Genomic DNA, 19,528 nt, shown 5'->3' with positions numbered 1-19,528 from the left:
AGTAAATACAGGGACTTTGGAGCTTAAATATTGTAGAATACGGAATGTTGGCAAATTTCACCAAAAACTTGGTTGAAAGACGGCCAAATCAGCAGTTATTGCTCATAAATTATTAATTAAAGGGTAATGAAGAATTTACTGGAAATCACAATGTAGTCCACGGGGTATAAAAAACTTAGAACACAACAAATATCTCTTTCGATGAATATTCATACTTATACGTAATTATCATAATATAATTTACAAGTGATGAAAATTATCTTCATTCATAATTTCGGTAGAGAATGCCGCTTCAAATATGCTTCGTTAAAAAAAAAAAACAGAAAATTGTACAAAAAAGTGAGAATGACCAAAAACACAGGAATATCACTAAAAATACGGGACATTCCTGTGTAATATGGTCAAATATGAATTGGTTCAGACATGATGCTGGTACGTCAATCACTGGCCTTTCTTCTCAGTGTGAAACCACGGGTTGTTTTATCCAGGGAAGTGGGAGGGGAAACAAGAGATCTCGGATGAAACGGGACTATTTTGACCTAAGGATGAATCGGGAAAGGACGAAACGGGGCATCACCGACAGAACAGCCCTTCCACCCCACACAATAATACCAAATCATTACAACATCACATCGTTCACCCGCAATTTGGGATTTCAAAGACCAATTAACATCTCTTTTGATCTATAAAGTTTCAAATTAAGATCAGTAGGTGACAGCTAACAAAAAAATATTTTCTCTGCATGCCCCATCTAGAGAGAATAATTTGAAGTCCATGAGAAATACATTTTAAAGGACTTCTCTTTAGAGCATAGTTTCCCAACCTCTTTTGTCCCATCACCCCCTTCTTCAGAAATTTTTTCTTCCCGTCGCCCCCCCCCCCCAACGCAATCGAACCCATAGGATCCTGTTATACCCGTAGCTTCTACCACCCCCCCAGGGGGCGTTAACGTCCACGTTGGGAATCACTGCTTTAGAGGGTAATAGCGTTTTACACATCAAGATGATCTCTGGTGAAGGTAATTTATAAAAACCTCCATTACCAAAGCTGCATGAAAAATAAAGCCGTGCCCGTGGTTCATTTGAAGAGAGAATTTTTTTTTGGTAATGAGCTGCATTTTTCCCATTACCACATCCTACCATCATCTTCAAAAAAATACACATCAGCTCAACAACTAGCCATATACCATACCCATTTGTCCTTATTTTCTAGCAATGGCATGGAATCCAATTCTTTCGGTGTTAAACTAAATTAAAACGAACGGCACTTTAAGTAAATAGTACTGGTCGTGGACCACGTATACTCTTCTAGGCTATTGCCAATGCTAGTTGATGCGAAGTACCGAGCACTGAGCTCAAGATTCCCCAAAATAAAAACTTCCAAATAAGAAATTCATTTTCATTTAAAAATATATCAAAACTCTAAAGAATGCCTTTATTGTGCTGAGCTAATTACCATGTATCATACAATGTCATTTTATCAAATTCTATTTGAACAATAATCAATGTATCGGCTCCGTCATGCCAGAATCACGAATGTCCAATGCCCTTGCAAAAAAAAGAACGTCGGAAATGACGTTTGAATGTTTACTCTACCCATGTTACTCTATGGAAGTTATTTTCCTAAAATGTTTTGTAACTTGTGTTTCAGTACCAGACCAGACCAGACCAGAATTGAACTTTAAGCCGATTCCCAGCCCGCGAGGGCCAACTGCCGGCATAAAAACTGGCCAAGAAGGCCTGTGAAGAAGAAAATGTGTACATGTTTGTAGATAGATACGTGTTTGCATGAATGTGTAGTGTATGTAAAAAGAACTGGTCAAATTGGTGAAAAGTCATGATCTGGCTATAAGCAGGCAAATGTCATCACAGAAGCAGGCAAATGTCATCACAGTTCACAGAAGCAGGCAAATGTCATTACAGTTCACAGAAGCAGGCAAATGTCATCACAGTTCACAGAAGCAGGCAAATGTCATCACAGTTCACAGAAGCAGGTCACACAATCTGCAGCTTGCAACATATATTCGAAGTGGAATGGGGGAAAAAACATCACATGGGAGTCGTGACGCAAAAACCCCAGCTGTAACATCAAAAATGCAATACAGGTAATAAAGTTCTGTTTCAACTCAGTGCATCAGAAATTAATGGGGGTTTACTATTGACAAATTTTATGTAGCAAAACAATCCAAAATTCAAAAAGAGTCTTCTCGCTCTTTTTTTTTTTATACCTTTTTCATATGTACATCATATATAGGTCAAAGTTCAATATGCAAGTTCAATTGGGAAATATATATGTATATACAAAATTCAATAATGAGAAGGTACAAATCGAATAGATGCGAATAAATGTCAAAAGTGGATAGATACATAGTATGCAAGTAATGTGAGTATATACAATTGAATGAGAGAATTTATGTATTAAAATAGTATGTATACAATGAGATTTGTAGAAGAAAGCATCTTTACAAATTCTCCCATGTAAGGCGCCCAATTTGTTTGGGCCTCCTATATTTCCTTAAGCAGTCAGCATCATAGTCAACAATTTCCCTCAGATGTTCGAATTGGGAACTAAACATTCGCTCGAATTGATCATTGTTTAATTTCTTAATGTATGTGAATATGTGAGGTATGTCCAAGTCTTGTCTGATGTTTATTCCACGAACAAACCAAGGGGCTCCAACAAATCTTCTGAGTATTTTGTTCTGCATAGTCTGTAGTTTTTTGATATTCGTTTTACAAGCGTGCGCCCAAGCTGGCGAAGCATAGAGTAGAGTAGGTCTTATTATGGATTTAAAAAGAATAATTTTGTTCTTTAATGAAAGTTTTGCCTGTGGAAATGTGATGCGATTGAGCATACCCATAATTCTATTAGATTTGTTTATTACATGATCAATGTGTGAAGAGAAAGATAGATTTTTGTTGAGGATACAGCCCAAGTATTTTATTTGTCTAACAGGGCTTAAAGATTGTGTACCAATTTGAAGTCGTCTGTCCGGTATTTTACGACGTCTAGTGAACCATAAAAATTTGCATTTGTCGCTATTCAGTTGGATGGCAGATTCATCACACCAATATTCTATTTCATCCATGGTTTCTTGTAAATTGTTGAAGGCCTGATTTGCATCCCTGCTACTGCACAAAACTGCACAGTCGTCTGCAAATAAAGATATTATGCCATTTTGGGGACAAGGTATGTCATTAATGTATAGTAGGAACAGTTGTGGCCCCAACACACTGCCCTGAGGCACAGAGGCATGAATTTGTTTTATTGAAGAAAGTGTGTTTTGAATTTTTACTTGAAAAGTTCGACCTAAAAGATAGTGATAGAAGAATATGATCATATACGGAGGCATACTTAAGTCAATGAGTTTGGAAAGCAATGTAGCATAATCACAACGGTCAAATGCTTTTGCTATGTCTAAGAATGATGCAGCCACAAAATCAAAATTGTTAAAAGCTTCATTTATGAACTCTGAGACTCTAACCAGCTGTATTACACAAGAGTGATCAGGCCGAAACCCGTGTTGTTCGGGTCTAATTAAATGATTTTCATTGATGAGTTGTGTAAGTCTATTTGCGACAATCTTTTCAAAGATTTTACTCCAGTTGCTCAGTAAACTTATTGGTCTGAAGTTTTGTGTCATAAGTGGGTCAGTCCCAGCTTTGTGAATTGTTTTTATAACAGAATGTTTCCAAGGTTTTGGAAAATAATTTAATGTTAAAGCACTGTTGAAAATTTCTGTTATGTGAGTAATGATATTTTCTGGCAGGCACTTCAAGGCCTTATTGCTAATTTCATCAGCACCTGGTGCTTTTTTGACATCCAACGAGTTGATGATTGAGCTGATTTCATCATTAGTTGTTAGATCCATGTGACGTGTAGAATTATTTGTGTCAAAGTGAATAAATTGTGCGACTTTTCTACGAAGCCGCAGTTTAGTATTGTTAGGCTGATTCCTATTGGGTGAAAATTGCCCTTCATATGTAGTTGCGAATGCTTCAGCAATTTCCTGATCTGTGTAAACAATTGTGTTGTCTGTCTTTTTAATTTTGTTAATTCGTGTAGTTTTGGGCTTGGTTGTGTGTTTTCGTGTGGTTTGTGTTTCAGTAGGGATTCACATTCGCATTTCAGGCATAACTTAGATTACAAAACAAGTTATAAGAAAGGAGAAAAATTGTACATTCGTGGTTTGCGCAGATGGCTAGATGGCGGACGTGCTTCAAAAGTAGAGAAATATTGAGTTACTGCCATCTGCTGGTGAACTTTATAACCTACTGTTACATAATGATTCATGGGCACTGTTATGGAAGATTTGATCAACATTGCCCAAGAATATTAAGAAGACACTTACGAATAAATCAAATACAGGAAAATAAATTTTTTTGTAATTTCGTATATTTGCTCTACTCATTGGTGTGTTTTTAATAATACTGTTGGTTAATATTTGAAAAAGGTACATGTGTATGAGTAATATTTCCACCATTAAAAATAGCAAAAGTTTTTTATCTGAAGTATCAATCTGCCATATCTGTTCCAGTGGGACGGATATTCTGTTGACATAATGTGCTATTTTTTCATTCGGTTAAGAATAATAGAAAATATTACAGGAAATCCTAACTTTTTCCTTAATTTTATCGGCAACGTGTCGTGGACATATCGCAAACTGGTTCGATGAAAAGAACAGAGATGCTATTTTTTTACATACTTATCAAATTAACCGACTTAAAAATTTACATGCAAACTCATTGAATTTACCGAGGCAATCGGTGATTATGCATAATCACTGATTTACCAGTTTTCCCGTAACGTTAATGGGTAAAAAATTGTTTAGAATGAAATATTCTAGAGACATTCAACATCCTAGTAATAAAAAAAAAGTTGAATTTTAACAATGTGAATACAGCCCCTATACTGTGCTGATTCACTTATAGGAATGAATAAAAGAAAGTAGAAATATAAGGGACATGGTTGTGCGTAAATGTCACCAAATTGCACTGCGGCGAAAATGATTCCTTGTGAAAAACTAATATGGAAAAGTGTTTTTCGTTTTTTGATCGGACGAATATTAAGTGAGTTATAAGCTTTTAAAATTTGGTGACGTGTCATTTTTCTAACGGTCAGTTATATGCCAAACACCGAACGAAAGTACATTTCTCCGCCAGTAGCGGGTTGTCACTTCTTAAAAATGAACTGAAATATTCAATCCAATTAAAAGCCAAGTTCAGCCTTCTTCCATCACGATTGGCGCTTTTACTCTTAATGCAGTGTGATAGTATAACCTCAATGTTACGTGTAATTACGTATTGGGTTCATTCACTATATTGGCAAATTTATCACCAAATTTTTAAAGTGTTAGCCAAATGATAGCTACTTGAAATTTTTTTTAACCAAATCAACACTTTTTTGCCAAAATGTGGTAATTTGTTTTTTTCACTATCAAGTCAACATTTTTTGGGGAACGTGCATACAGCGCGTTGTGATTACTACGCGATCGTTTTATACGCTGCCGTTTTAATCAGCTTACATATTGATCAATTAAACAGGACAATATTTTTTGAGTTATTTTAAAATCTCATCGAAACACAGCCACGTGTAATAAACTTCAAAGAAGATTGCAAAAATGGTAGTTTGACGAAGGTGACTTGTGAAATCACTAAAATAATAACAACGCTTCGATGCAGAAATATTTATGTGGCATTTCATAGTGAGGTGAATCTCGGACTTTGATTTATGATCACCCGTTAGAATTTTATGAATTTTAAAGTTTGAAAAAATTTAAAAATTTTCAAAAATATGAGAAAATGTTCAATATTTGTTTCAAAAAATACTAGGGCTAACTTCGAAATCCGAAGTTCATTTTACGCCAAGTTATACATTTGGTGAATTTGGCCGGATTTTTAAGTGACGTCATCAATTTTTAAAGCGTTATATCTCATTAATTATGGGTCAGATCAAAAAACGGAAAACACTTTTCCATATTAGTTTTTCACAAGGAATCACGTGTGTAATTATTGGGCGGTCGATAGTGACCACCCTGTATATTTATTTTACTGTGCTTTGTAGAAGAAGTTCAAAATGAAACAGGTTAATATTTGAAAATAATTGTATTTAATGAAATACGATGAATATTGTGATGAAAAAAATGAATACGCGATTCTAAAATTTTTCACCTTGAAATTGAAAAAAAAAAATTCAATAACGACGCTCAATAACAGGGAAAATTTAATTTGATGTAAAATTTAAATTAAATTAAATTTTTTCAATCGATTCAAAAATTTGTTAAATAAACGTAAGGAACACTGGATGTGCGAAAGTGATCATACAAAATATAAACATAATTGAATGAATTCCGAAATAAAAAAATGATAAATTATGAAGAACAACTATATAAAACTGATAGGCATGACATTAATAATGTACAGAAATACAGAGAGTATAAAAAATTGGATACCCTGCTGAAATAAAAATCAAATTCGTCGAAGAAAGATATTTTCAAAATGAATTTACCTCTTAAATGAGGTAGAAACAATAGAAAACAATGGAGATTAGTGAACATGATTGTTAAGGGACATCGTCCCCGGGTTGTTTTACCAGAATCCCTAAATGATGTTGAATTCACTGAGGATTTCAATCATTATTTCCATCAACACAGTTGAAAACATTTCTCCCGATCTAGATGTACACATGAAACATATTACACATTCCGAAAGAGATTCAATGGTATTCAGCACAATCAATGATAAAAAAAATTACAAATGGCAATAAATAGTTTGGATAATAATAAAGCATGTGGTTATGATTGTATTACTGCAAAGATGTTAAAAATAGTGTATAATATCATTCTAGATTCTTGCTCTATCGTGTAAACCCTTTATGTATTAGAAGGGAAATTTGTGCAAAAATTCAAATACGCAATTGCAAATGCCATCTATAAGGCCAGAAATAAAAATAATTAAACTAATTTTCGTCCCATTTCGATTTTGCCCATATTCTCAAAAGTAATCACATCAGTTGTTAGAAAATGTATACAGTAGAACCTCTCGATTATGGACACGCATGGGACTAAAAATTTTGTCCGCTATTGGGGAGGTACGATATACAATATAGCCTCGTTTATACGACTTTCACATTTAAACGACGTTTGGCTTCAGTCGCAATTGGTTCCAATGTATATGATGTATGTAAAAATGATACGACGGTCTCATTTGTCAATCATTAATCGTCTCTATAAGGAAAGTTTGGTCAAATTTCACTTTTACTGGTGATTAAGCACACAATTTCCAAACAAAGTTTGATTATATATGGAAAAATTTATAATCTTTTTTCACTTCGTTAAAACCATTAATCATTTTTACCCGTACGTGGTACGTGCTCTACACATATTTCGCAATGAAAATTAAATTAAAATAAGTGTTAAGAAGAAATTGACGTTCATAACAACATTATCAGTCTTGTAATGGTGGTTTTCATCACACATAAAAACATGTGCAAACGAAACCCACATTACCGTTCGGAATCGGCATCCTGGACCGCAGTTATGTTCAGTTAATCAAGTAATTAATTGACGGATTATCATATTCACCAATACCAGCAATATATTGCAATACGCTTGGGATTATACATAATGAACGTTGTGAATATGATGAATTCCCGATATATGGTCAAAAATTCACAAATTAGAGTTTGAAAAAAAAAATTAGTTAGTCTAATTTTACTGTCCGTTATAGAGAGTGTCTGTTAACGAAGACTGAAATACATTAAAGCTCTATTCCACGGGACCGGGGATCCGAAGAGTGTCCGTTAATGGAGGTTCTACTGTATATATATACACTGAAGTGTCTGAAAGTGACACTGAAATGTCTGGGATTTAGGTGGCCAGCGGAAGTATCTAAAGTCAGAAGAGTGTTCCTGAAGCCACTTTGTAGCAATTCTGGACGTGTGAGGTGTCGCATTGTCCCGCTGAAATTTCCCAAGTCCGTCGGAATGCACAATGGACACGAATGGGTGTAGGTGATCAGATAGGATGCTTACGTACCTGTCAGAGTCGTATCAGAGCCAAAAAAACTGGTACTCCTGCCTAATATCGTGTAGGGTCCCCGCGAGCACGCAGAAGTGCCGCAACACGACGTGGCATGGACTCGACTAATGTCTGAAGTAGTGCTGGAGGTAATTGACACCATGAATCCTGCAGGGCTGTCCATAAATCCGTAGGAGTAAGAGGGGGTGGAGATCTCTTCTGAACAGCACGTTGCAAGGCATCCCAGATATGTTCAATAATGTTCATGTCTGGGGATTTAGGTGGCCAGCGGAAGTGTCTAAAGTCAGAAGAGTGTTCCTGGAGCCACTTTGTAGCAATTCTGGACGTGTGAGGTGTCGCATTGTCCTGCTGAAATTGCCCAAGTCCGTCGGAATGCACAATGGACATGAATGGGTGCAGGTGATCAGACAGGATGCTTACGTACCTGTCAGAGCCGTATCTAGACGTATCAGGGATCCCATATCACGCCAACTGCACACGCCCCATACCATTACAGAGCTTCCACCAGCTTGAACAGTCCCCTGTTGACATGTAGGGTCCATGGATTCATGAGGTTGTCTCCATACCCGTACACGTCCATCAGCTCGAAGCAATTGGAACCGAGACTCGTCAGACCAGGCAACGTGTTTCCAGTCCTCAACAGTCCAATGTCGGTGTTGTCGGGCCCAGGCGAGGCGTAAAGCTTTGTGTCGTGCAGTCATCAAGGGTACACGAGTGGGCCTTCGGCTCCGAAAGCCCATATCGATGATGTTTCGTCGAATGGTTCGCGCGCTGACACTTGTTGATGGCCCAGCATTGAAATCTGCAGCAATTTGCGGAAGGGTTGCACGTCTGTCACGTTTAATGATTCTCATCAGTCGTCCCGTTCTTGCATGATCTTTTTCCGGCCGCAACGATGTCGTAGATTTAATTTTTTACCGGGTTCCCGATATTCACGGTACACTCGTGAAATGGTCGTACGTGAAAATCCAAATTTCATCGCTACCTCGGAGATGCTACGTCGTTCCCATCTCTCGTGCGCCGACTATAACACCACGTTCAAACTCACTTAAATCTCGATAACCTGTCATTGTAGCAGCAGTAACCGATCTAACAACTATGCCAGACACTTGTTGTGTTATATAGGCGTTGCCGACCGCAATTAATATAATATCTTTTCAGCTGCAGCATAACCAATTTATTCGAAATTCGAGTGAAAAATGTTTCGACATTTACGTGCAATTAACTCAAATCCACAACAATCACATTCCAAACATTAACAACTCCCATAAATTCTGAAAATAGTGAGAATTTATTAAACATTTTTAACAAATTCCATGTCAATGCATACAAAAAAAAGCACTGCAAATAAAAATATAAACTTATTTCAGACTATGCGCATTTATCAGAAATATAAAAGAATAATATATCGCGGATATTTATATACGCGATTGGAATCTCAATAAAAACAATTGTCCGAGTTTATTGGAAACACGTGAGAATTAATAAGAAAAGCATTTGCGTTCATTCTTTGAATTTTAAATCGAAATATCTGGTTTTGAATTCATATCTGAATGTGAATGCGGTTGAAAGCTACAATATCTGCCGAAGTAATGAGCGATGGAACAAAAAAAATAAGATATGAACGAGGAAAATTAATCAGATAAACTCATGAGTGATCATGATTGGACCATATTTGACTTGGAAGTGCGAGGGTGAAGTTTTCTTTTCTGCTAAATCAGCTATTTTGCGTCACGCTCGTGATTCTTTTCACATGTGTGGACTTTAGTACGATGATATTTTAAACCCGCAGTATCTTTGAACCTGTTACCACAAACTTCGCACTCATAGGTTTTTCACCCGTGTGAACTCTCGAGTGCTTTTTCAAATCTTGACTCTGATTAAACCTTTTACCACAAGTTTCACACTCATACGGTTTTTCATCCATGTGAACACTTGAGTGCTTTTTCAAATATTCACTCCGAGTGAACCTTTTACCACAAGTTTCACACTCATACGGTTTTTCACCCGTGTGAACTCTTGAGTGCTTTTTCAAATTTTCACTCTGAGTGAACCTTTTACCACAAGTTTCACACTCATACGGTTTTTCGCCCGTGTGAACCCATGAGTGATTTTTCAAATCTTCCCTCCGAGTAAACCGTTTACCACAAGTTTCACACTCATACGGTCTTTCACCCGTGTGAACCCGTGAGTGCTTTTTCAAATCTTCAATCCGAGTAAACCTTATACCACAAGTTTCACACTCATACGGTTTTTCACCCGTGTGAACCCGTGAGTGCTTTTTCAAATCTGCACTCCGAGTAAACCTTTTACCACAAGTTTCACACTCATACGGTTTTTCACCCGTGTGAACTCTTGAGTGCTTTTTCAAATTTTCACTCTGAGTGAACCTTTTACCACAAGTTTCACACTCATACGGTTTTTCACCCGTGTGAACTCTTAAGTGCCTTTTCAAATCTTCCCTCCGAGTAAACCTTATACCACAAGTTTCACACTCATACGGTCTTTCACCCGTGTGAACCCGTGAGTGCTTTTTCAAATCTTCACTCCGAGTAAACCTTATACCACAAGTTTCACACTCATACGGTCTTTCACCCGTGTGAACCCGTGAGTGATTTTTCAAATCTTTACTCCGAGTAAACCTTATACCACAAGTTTCACACTCATACGGTCTTTCACCCGTGTGAACCCGTGAGTGCTTTTTCAAATCTTCACTCCGAGTAAACCTTATACCACAAGTTTCACACTCATACGGTTTTTCACCCGTGTGAACCCGTGAGTGCTTTTTCAAATCTCCACTCCGAGTGAACCGTTTACCACAAATTTCACACTCATACGGTGTTTCACATGTGTGAATTTTCCTGTGTGTCTTCAAACTCGAAATACGTGTAAACCTTTTACCACAAGTTTCACACTCATACGGTTTTTCACCCGTGTGAACACTTGAGTGGCTCCTCAAATGTTGATTCTGGGTAAACCTTTTACCACAAACTTCGCACTCATACAGTTTTTTGCCCGTGTGAATTTTTGCGTGTTTCTTCAAACTCGAAATTTGTGTAAACCTTTTACGACAAGTTACACCCTCATACGGTTTTTCACCCGTGTGAACTCTTGAGTGCCTTTTCAAATCTTGACTCTGAGTAAAGCTTTTACCACGAGCTTTAAACACATAAGATTTTTCAGATTTTTCACACATGTGAATTCTTGAGTTCGTCTTGAAATTCATACTCCATGTAAATCTTTTACCACTAACTTCACGCTCGAAGGGCTTTACACCTGTGTTGACATATTTTTGTGAAATCGTATTCGGAAACCCTGCACACTTCTTACCAGAAACATCGCACTCGTATGGTTTTTCACCAGAATGTAGTTTCTTGTGCATCTCTAAACTCCTTTCCTGTGCAAACTTCCCACCAGAAATATCACACTCATATGGCTTTTCACTTGCGCGGACTCTTTTGTGACTGTTTAAAGTCCCAATTTGCGTAAACCTCTTATCAAAAACACCACATTTATACGGTGTATCTCCAGTATGAGTTCGTGTATGGATCTCTAGCTTCCAGGGCTTTGAAAAAATCTTACCACAAACATCACATTCATGTGACTTCAGCCTAGTGTGACCCTTTTTATATAGTCGGAACTTTTGATCGCACGAAAACTTATTACAGCGAAGATCACACTCATGTGGTTTTCTCACAACGAGAGTTTTTCGAATGCTCGTATTTGAATCAGACAGCTGTGGGACAGTCTTACTGCATATGTCACTTTCGCGTGGTTTTTCATCGGTGTGGATGCTATTACTGATTGGATTGACATTTGTTTCATTTGGTTTTGGTGCTGTAGATGACTGCTCATCCTCCTCATCTGATGAAAACCACGTCGTCATGAAGGACATGTCACTCGAATCATTTTCACATTCCTTGCCCGGGTTGTACTTTAGCACCAGTGATGGTAAGTGTTCCATATTAGTGGACTAAAAAATGACCGTAAGCAAAGGTGGTTCTGAAGACAGGAAAATGGAATCCGTTACTTGTCTGAAGTTCTCAGCGAAGTTGATATTTTACGAAACATCAATTCAATATATAATTCCATTCGAAGTATCGATCTCTTCATCAAATGTCGTTTCAAGAAAAAAGCCTCGTTGAAGCTCTTTAAGGACCTAGTGGATAAGAGAAGAAAATCATCTTATTGGTAATGCAGACAAGAATGTATAGCGGAACCTTACATAAAAAGACTCTCAGACTTTATAGGAGGTTTGGGATCAGAATTTCCAATTAAATGAATAATGCTCAAAGGTGGTTTTACTAGTTCTTAAGGGGCCGTTCAAGTATTACGTAAGAAAATTTTTAGCCATTTTTGACACCCTTTACCCCCTTGTCAGCAAAACACTGACCCCCCCCCTCCCCCTCCTTGTCAGCAAAATTTCGTCATCAGCTCTGCCCCTCTGAATCCTAACGCATATTAGTGGAATCAGAGACGTACACGGTGGGGGAGGGCATAGGGGGACTCGGCCCCCCCCCCTCTCACGATTAAAAATTTATTTTTTAATGCAAAAAAAAAAATTTAATTGGAATTTCAGAAGGAAATACCTTTATATGTTATTATAATCAATTTCTGTTAATTTCAATGTTATTTGAAGGCTATGAACGCAAAATTTATCTTTAATAAATTCATTGCGACCTACCCTCTAAGCCATACAATGATAACTCGTATACAGACCCTTGGCCCGCAGACCAAATATGGCAACGGGGGGGGGGGGTTATCTGATGCGGCCTGCCCTCCTCAAACCTAATTTTGTAAAAAATAAACTAAGCGGCACATCTACACATCTTTTAAGTGTACCGCGGCACATTTCAGATCACTTAAATGACCCGGGACACACTTCCAAAACACTTAAGCGATCCTTAGCACATTTAGAGATCCCTTGAGTGACATGTCACGTAGTTTTAGAGCACTTAAGTGGCCCCCAGTGCGGTTCTACATCACTCATGTTACACGCGGCCCATTCTCAGATTATTTAAGTGATCCGCGGCATATAATGACGGATCACTTGAGTGATTTGCGGCACAGTTCCAGAGAACTTAAGCGGCCCCGGACACATTTCCAGATCACTTGGATCTGCGAAAAATGTAGTGTAGATGGGCCCAAGCGTTAAGACGGCACTGGTTGGCAGGGACCACCTGTTTCTCCAGATGCCGTTGTCTTTACTCTTTGGATAAAATAAGCGAGAGAGGGGCCCCACAGTGGTTTAGGCTTGCATGTTTTATCCATTGTATCTTGAATGCAAAGAAAACTCAGCAGAGAGAAAGGGTTACGCGATTTCTCGGCTAATAAAGATGGATTCAAACAATGAGGAATAATGTTTGCACATAATCAACATAAAACGGAGGAGCTGGAAGAACCTTACAGGAAATTCAAAAAATAACTTTTGCTACATGCGGCAATGACGTCACGAGCACAGATTGCAAAAATAAAGCTTCAAAATCATTGAAAGATTTAGTTACGGATAAGGTAGAGATAACGGAACATATATATCGATACTCAACAGTTTTTTAAACTATGAGTATTTACCTCAACTCATAGAGTGTGAAGTGTAATGAATGAATAATTACAACGTTGTGTGTAAACCTGTTGCTCTCCCTGCGGAGAGACTTTTTAACGAGGGGATCGCCTCGAAGTTGGGAACCGCAGAAAACCAACTTCAGCCGATCACCACTGCGGCGAGGGTGGGGGTTTGAACCCTCGCGATGCAAGTTCGTCACTGTGTCCGCTCGAACACCACAGCGGCACTTAAGCGATCTGTAAAATCTGCTTAGTTAATTTTTACAAAATTCGGTTTGGGGTGGGAGGAGGAGCAAGGCCAGGTTTGGTCCGCGGGCCAAGGGTTTATCATATATGGCTTAGACGGTGAGTCGCAATGAATTTCTTAAAAAAAAAGCCTTTCAGTTCTGGAAATAGCATTGAAATTAACAGAAATTGATAATAATAACTAGGGCTCGGGTTTTCTCGCCCCTAAATATGAGACGTCGTTGCTGATCAGCAAATTCCGGTTCTTTTAACCTATCAGCAATGACGTTTCATTTCTAGGACATAAAAATTTGAGCCCTAATAATAACATGTAAAGGTGTTTTCTTTCGAAATTTCAATTTTTTTAAATTTTGTTTTCCATCAAAAAACTAAATTTTTGATAGTCGGGAGGAGGAGGGGGGGTAAACGAGCCTCCCCCTCCGCGTACGTCTCTCATCCCACCAATATGCGTTAGGAGGCAAAGGGCAGAGCTGGTGACGAATTTTGCTGCCGAAGGGGGGGGGGGTCAAAAATAGATACAAATTTGCTGAGTTTGTCTCTGACTTTGACGTGCGAAGGGAGGGTTCATTTTCCAAGGAGGGGAAACAAACGGGGGCGAAAAAGGGGAAGAAAAAAACTCGCTAAAATAGCGCAAAAGATTTTACCGAAAGAAGATAAAAATGGAATCGCCCGTGTCGCGTGACGTTTCATGACGTAGCCAGAGGCCAACTCAGCGTTGGTGCACAATACTTGAACGGCCCCTTGACATAAAAACAATATTTCATAGCCCGCAAGTGAACATTTTGACAGGGGGGGGGGGGGGTAGAGTAGTGCGTTGCATTGTTTATCATATATTATTGGGGGGGGGGGAACTCAACCTCCTCGCAAAATTTATTTGAAGCGCAAGTGGCCTCAGCCTCCCCCCCCCCCCATAGGCTCTGCACCTATGGTTAGAGAATTTTTTCTTCTATATGAAAATGATCAGGCTGCTACAGAGTGCCTTCTTGCCCATGATGAATTATAATATTTTCCAAATAATATACTTCTTTAAAATTTATAAAATTATATAAAATTTATTAAAATATACAGAAAAAATTAAAATGTCACTTTGATGAATTATTCATAAAAATTTACGACTTCAATATTAAGAAATGAAAAGTTATTGAAAGATCGCTAGAGATTAGAAATGTTGAGAGATGTAAAGTTTTGAAGATGCCCTCAGAGAGACGCATGCGCAGAGAGAGATACGCTCTGACTACGCACATGCGCACCACCTCAGAATATTCCTGCATAAAATGAAGGAAGAAAAATGGCTTACCCGTAATAACGTATGGAGTCGTAAATCCTCTTTTTCTGGAAGCGAATCTGTCCAAGAATCGATCGATAATCTGTTCAATGAAGTCCATTCAGTGATAAAACTGGAATTACAAATCGCGCATCAGCCACGTCTGTAAACAAAAGACTAACGCGGCTGGCTGACACAATGGCGGTAATTACTTCTTCAGCCAAACCTTGCAGCTTCAACAACGTAACTTGGCACGCCTCTTTTTTTATTTCGTAAGGTATACTAGCGTCATCTTGTGACGAAATTAACTACTTCAAAGGAAATTTCTCATAGAGAAGAGTGAAACTCTTTCTCATTCAACGCCATCTATATTTGCTAGACTTCAGTATGTCATGAGGATGAATCACAAAATGCCAAAAATATTATTTCTAACAAAAATTTTTCAAAACTTTCTTGATTTCAAATAAAAATATTTGCTCATTGGAACCCCCCCCCCTCCCCATTTTTACAGTCCTAGAGAATTCCGTGAGTTTCGCAGACCTAAGAATGTACTTTTGATGGTCAAGACCGGACATGAAAGGCCTGTAAATATTTTGTGAATAATAACCGTCTTCACTCTAGTTATCATTTTCGGTGGAAGTATGTAAACCGAAGAGCCAAAAAAACTGGTAAAGGCATACGTATGCAAATAAAGAGATATGGAACCAATCAGAGTACGGCGCTGCGGTCTGCAACGCCTATATAACACAACAAGTGTCTGGCATAGTTGTTAGATCGGTTACTGCTGCAAACAATGGCAGGTTATCGAGATTTAAGTGAGTTTGAACGTGGTGTTATTCATAGTCGGCGCACGAAGATGGGACATAGCATCTCCGAGATAGCGATGAAATTTGGATTTTCACGCGTGTACCGTGAATATCGGGAATCCGGTAAAAAATTAAATCTACGACATCGCTGCGTCCGGAAAAAGATCATGCAAGAACGGGACGACTGACGAGAATCATTAAACGTGACAGACGTGCAACCCTTCCGCAAATTGCTGCAGATTTCAATGCTGGGCCATCAACAAGTGTCAGCGTGCGAACCATTCAACGAAACATCATCGAAATGGGCTTTCGGAGCCAAAGGCCCACTCGTGTTCCCTTGATGACTGCACGACACAAAGCTTTACGCCTCGCCTGGGCCCGACAACACCGACATTGGACTGGAAACACGTTGCCTGGTCTGACGAGTCTCGGTTCCAATTGCTTCGAGCTGATGGACATGTACGGGTACGGAGACAACCTCATGAATCCATGGACCCTACATGTCAACAGGGGACTGTTCAAGCTGGTGTGATGGTAAGGGGCGTGTGCAGTTGGCGTGATATGGGACCCCTGATACATCTAGATACGACTCTGACAGGTGACAGGTACGTAAGCATCCTGTCTGATCACCTGCACTCATTCATGTCCATTGTGCATTCCGACGGACTTGGACAATTGCAGCAGGACAATGCCGCACCCCACACGTCCAGAATTGCTACAAAGTGGCTCCAGGAACACTCTTCTGACTTTAAACACTTCCGCTGGCCACCTAAATCCCCAGACGTGAACATTATTGAACATATCTGGGATGCCTTGCAACGTGCTGTTTAGAAGAGATCTCCATCCCCCCCCCCTTACTCCTACGGATTTATGGACAGCCCTGCAGGATTCATGGTGTCAATTACCTCCAGCACTACTTCAGACATTAGTCGAGTCTATGCCACGTCGTGTTGCGGCACTTCTGCGGGCTCGCGGGGGGCCCTACACGATATTAGGCAGGTATACCAGTTTTTTTGGCTCTTCTTTTCCATGACTTTTCCATAGCATAGGCGGAGATAGACTTGAAAGTCTGGGGGCCACGATGATGATGTCAATTCATATATGCATATATACATTAGATCAGTCATCTTCAATTTTGATGCTGGGGGGCAATGCTCCCCCCCCCCTGTTTTTTTGTCCCAAGATTTTCCAGGTTTTTCCTGATTTCTTGTTTTTTCATCTTTGCCAGTCCTGGGTACTCATCGTAGAAACACGAGCTTGGGAAGTTGTTTGATCTCTTTAGGCTCCGATGTTTCCTTGATTTTCCCAAAGTCAATGAAGGCGTTCTGAAAAGTTAGGCCCTTGTTACACGCTTTGGAAGACGTGTCATTAGCTTTTAGTAGAGAGCTATAGTCGTCTCCGATGCTATCGAAGAAGTTTTCCATCGACTGGACATGTTCTGCTATGGCCTTCTGCGATTGAAATTCCTCTATGAGCTTATGCCAACCAATGTTATCTGGTTTTGCCAGAATTTCGTCAAAAAAACACACTGGGATAATTTTAATTTCGTTTGAAAGGGCCATAACGCGAAAAGTTTATAAGAAAACACTGCTAAAGTTAGGGAAAAAGAGGTACATGGGTCCAGCTGAGTACGGCCCGTGAAGCTGGCATGAGGAGCAGAATATTTGCGTTTCTATCACCATGGGTGTCTGGCGACGTAATTAGTAAAGAAGAGATAAAGCAGAACCTATACGTGACCAACAACATTTTATTATACATACACAATTATTTTACACAACCATTAATCAAAAGTACAAATTTGAATTAACACAGCCATAGTATTCAATTTTTTTTGTTTAATTTCAAACATCTGTTCAGATGTCTCTGATTACTCAGTTTTTTCATGGAGTAATACCTTTATATAGTTTTCTTGTGATCTATAACGTTTTCAAAATATGTTCAGTAGAGGTCACTAAAATCAAAAGCTTTCATTGCAAGCGCCATCTATTGAGAAAACTTTGAGGTATGAGAAATACATTCTACACTAATTTCTAACCACTTAGTGTGATTACTAGAGCCCGGATTATATGCACTAAAAAAGTGGTAAAATATGCTCTAAACATATGTAAATATGCACTTAAAAATGCAAAAATATGCAGTTAAACATACAAAAATATGAAGTTAAAAATGCAAAAATATGCAGTTAAATAATGCAAAAATATGAAGTTAAAAATGCAAAATATGCAGTTAAAAATGCTATAATACAAATAGTGGATTTAAAATACCAAAATATGCATTAAACACCCCAGAATATACACTAGAAATCTTGAAAAAGTAAAAAAATTTGAAATATGTACAAAAAATGCGAAAATATGCTTTTAAAAAAATTGCCATGAAAAAAAAGGAAGCAGATGTGTTTTTAAAATGCATCTTTTCTATTTCTTGGTGCATGCGTATTTCATTTACATAATAAATATCCCCTAACATACTGTAATAATCTACCGCATATATGCAAATAACTTCTACATATTTTTTATTCGGGCATTTTTTACTTTTCAGTCTGTTGTAGCTGCTCAATAACGGAAATACCAGTAACAAAAGAATTTCGAAAATTTTTCTAAAAAAAATTTAATACTTTGACGTGTCTCTACAAATAGCCCCTTTACAATAAAACGGTTAATATTCGTAAAATGCTTTACAAATATGTACTAACCACTAAATATCACCTGCCGGAAAAATAACCGATGTTATGAAAATTGAAAATATTATGAACAATAGTTATTAAGAAAATTGAGTGAGCTTATATAAACCTTCAAAAATATGCACTTATACTGAAAATTTTGTGCATTTATATGCATTATTGCTAAAAGAAGCCAAAATATGCAAATGCATATGCTCATATGTATTCGCATATAATCCGGGCTCTAGTGATTACCGATTTTGCACGAAAAGTCAAGCCGTGGTTCGTTGGATGAGAGGATTCCCCCCGTGTCATTGGTGTAGTATTTTACTACCTTGACATTAAGATATGGCGCTACAATGCTCTTGTGACCATTGCTTGCAGAAAATCTATTCGGGAAAAGAGGGAAACATTCTTCGATCCGGGCAGGGGCGGGGAGGGGGTGATCGCCCCTTCCAACAGCCTTCAAAAAATAGGCGATGGAGGCGATCGCCCCTCCCAAGAGCCTTCAAGCAAATATAATTCCGGTTACTCTTTTTTTTTCTTTATTAATCCTTAATTTCTTTTTTCTTCCTTGTTTTCCTCAAATTTCCTTTCCCTGAAATTTTGCGTACCCTAGGAAGTGTGACCTTAAGTTTTCTTCGGGTGAGATAAGGTCTCAAGACAATAATAGCAACCATAGCTCTGGGAAGGGCAGTTGCCTAGGTTCTGTAAGAGGATTCCATTCGGCCGTCACGATGCAATTCCCCCCTAGCGCCTAAAGCCGGGTTTTCCTAGGAGTGGAATATCTGCGCAGTGTGCAGCGTAAAAACGATGATTGGTTAAAAACTGGAAATTCAGGTTATTTTGACCAATCAGAGTTTTCACGCTGCACGCGCTGTAGAAACCCGCTCCTAGGAAAACCCGGCTTTAGAGCACATAAGAGCAAACGTACAATAATCTTCAGTTCAAAA

The 19,528-nt window shown here is 38.5% G+C and overlaps 1 protein-coding gene across 1 annotated transcript; it reads right to left on the bottom strand.

The window, feature by feature from the left end:
• Positions 1-9,693: 9,693 nt before the first annotated feature.
• Positions 9,694-12,116, bottom strand: LOC149070768 (uncharacterized). Its single transcript, XM_089248518.1, has one exon. It carries the CDS (start codon positions 12,000-12,002, stop codon positions 9,819-9,821), a length of 2,184 nt encoding a protein of 727 aa, XP_089104644.1. The 5' UTR covers positions 12,003-12,116; the 3' UTR covers positions 9,694-9,818.
• Positions 12,117-19,528: the final 7,412 nt, after the last annotated feature.

The sequence above is a fragment of the Pholcus phalangioides genome, unplaced genomic scaffold (assembly GCF_987345545.1).
Source record: "Pholcus phalangioides strain wild (caught in Gottingen) unplaced genomic scaffold, Ppha-v1.0 ptg000020l_1, whole genome shotgun sequence".
In the NCBI taxonomy this organism is placed as follows: domain Eukaryota; kingdom Metazoa; phylum Arthropoda; class Arachnida; order Araneae; family Pholcidae; genus Pholcus; species Pholcus phalangioides.
The sequence above is the reverse complement of the archived record's forward strand: the minus strand, read 5'-3'. Positions and strand labels throughout refer to the sequence as shown.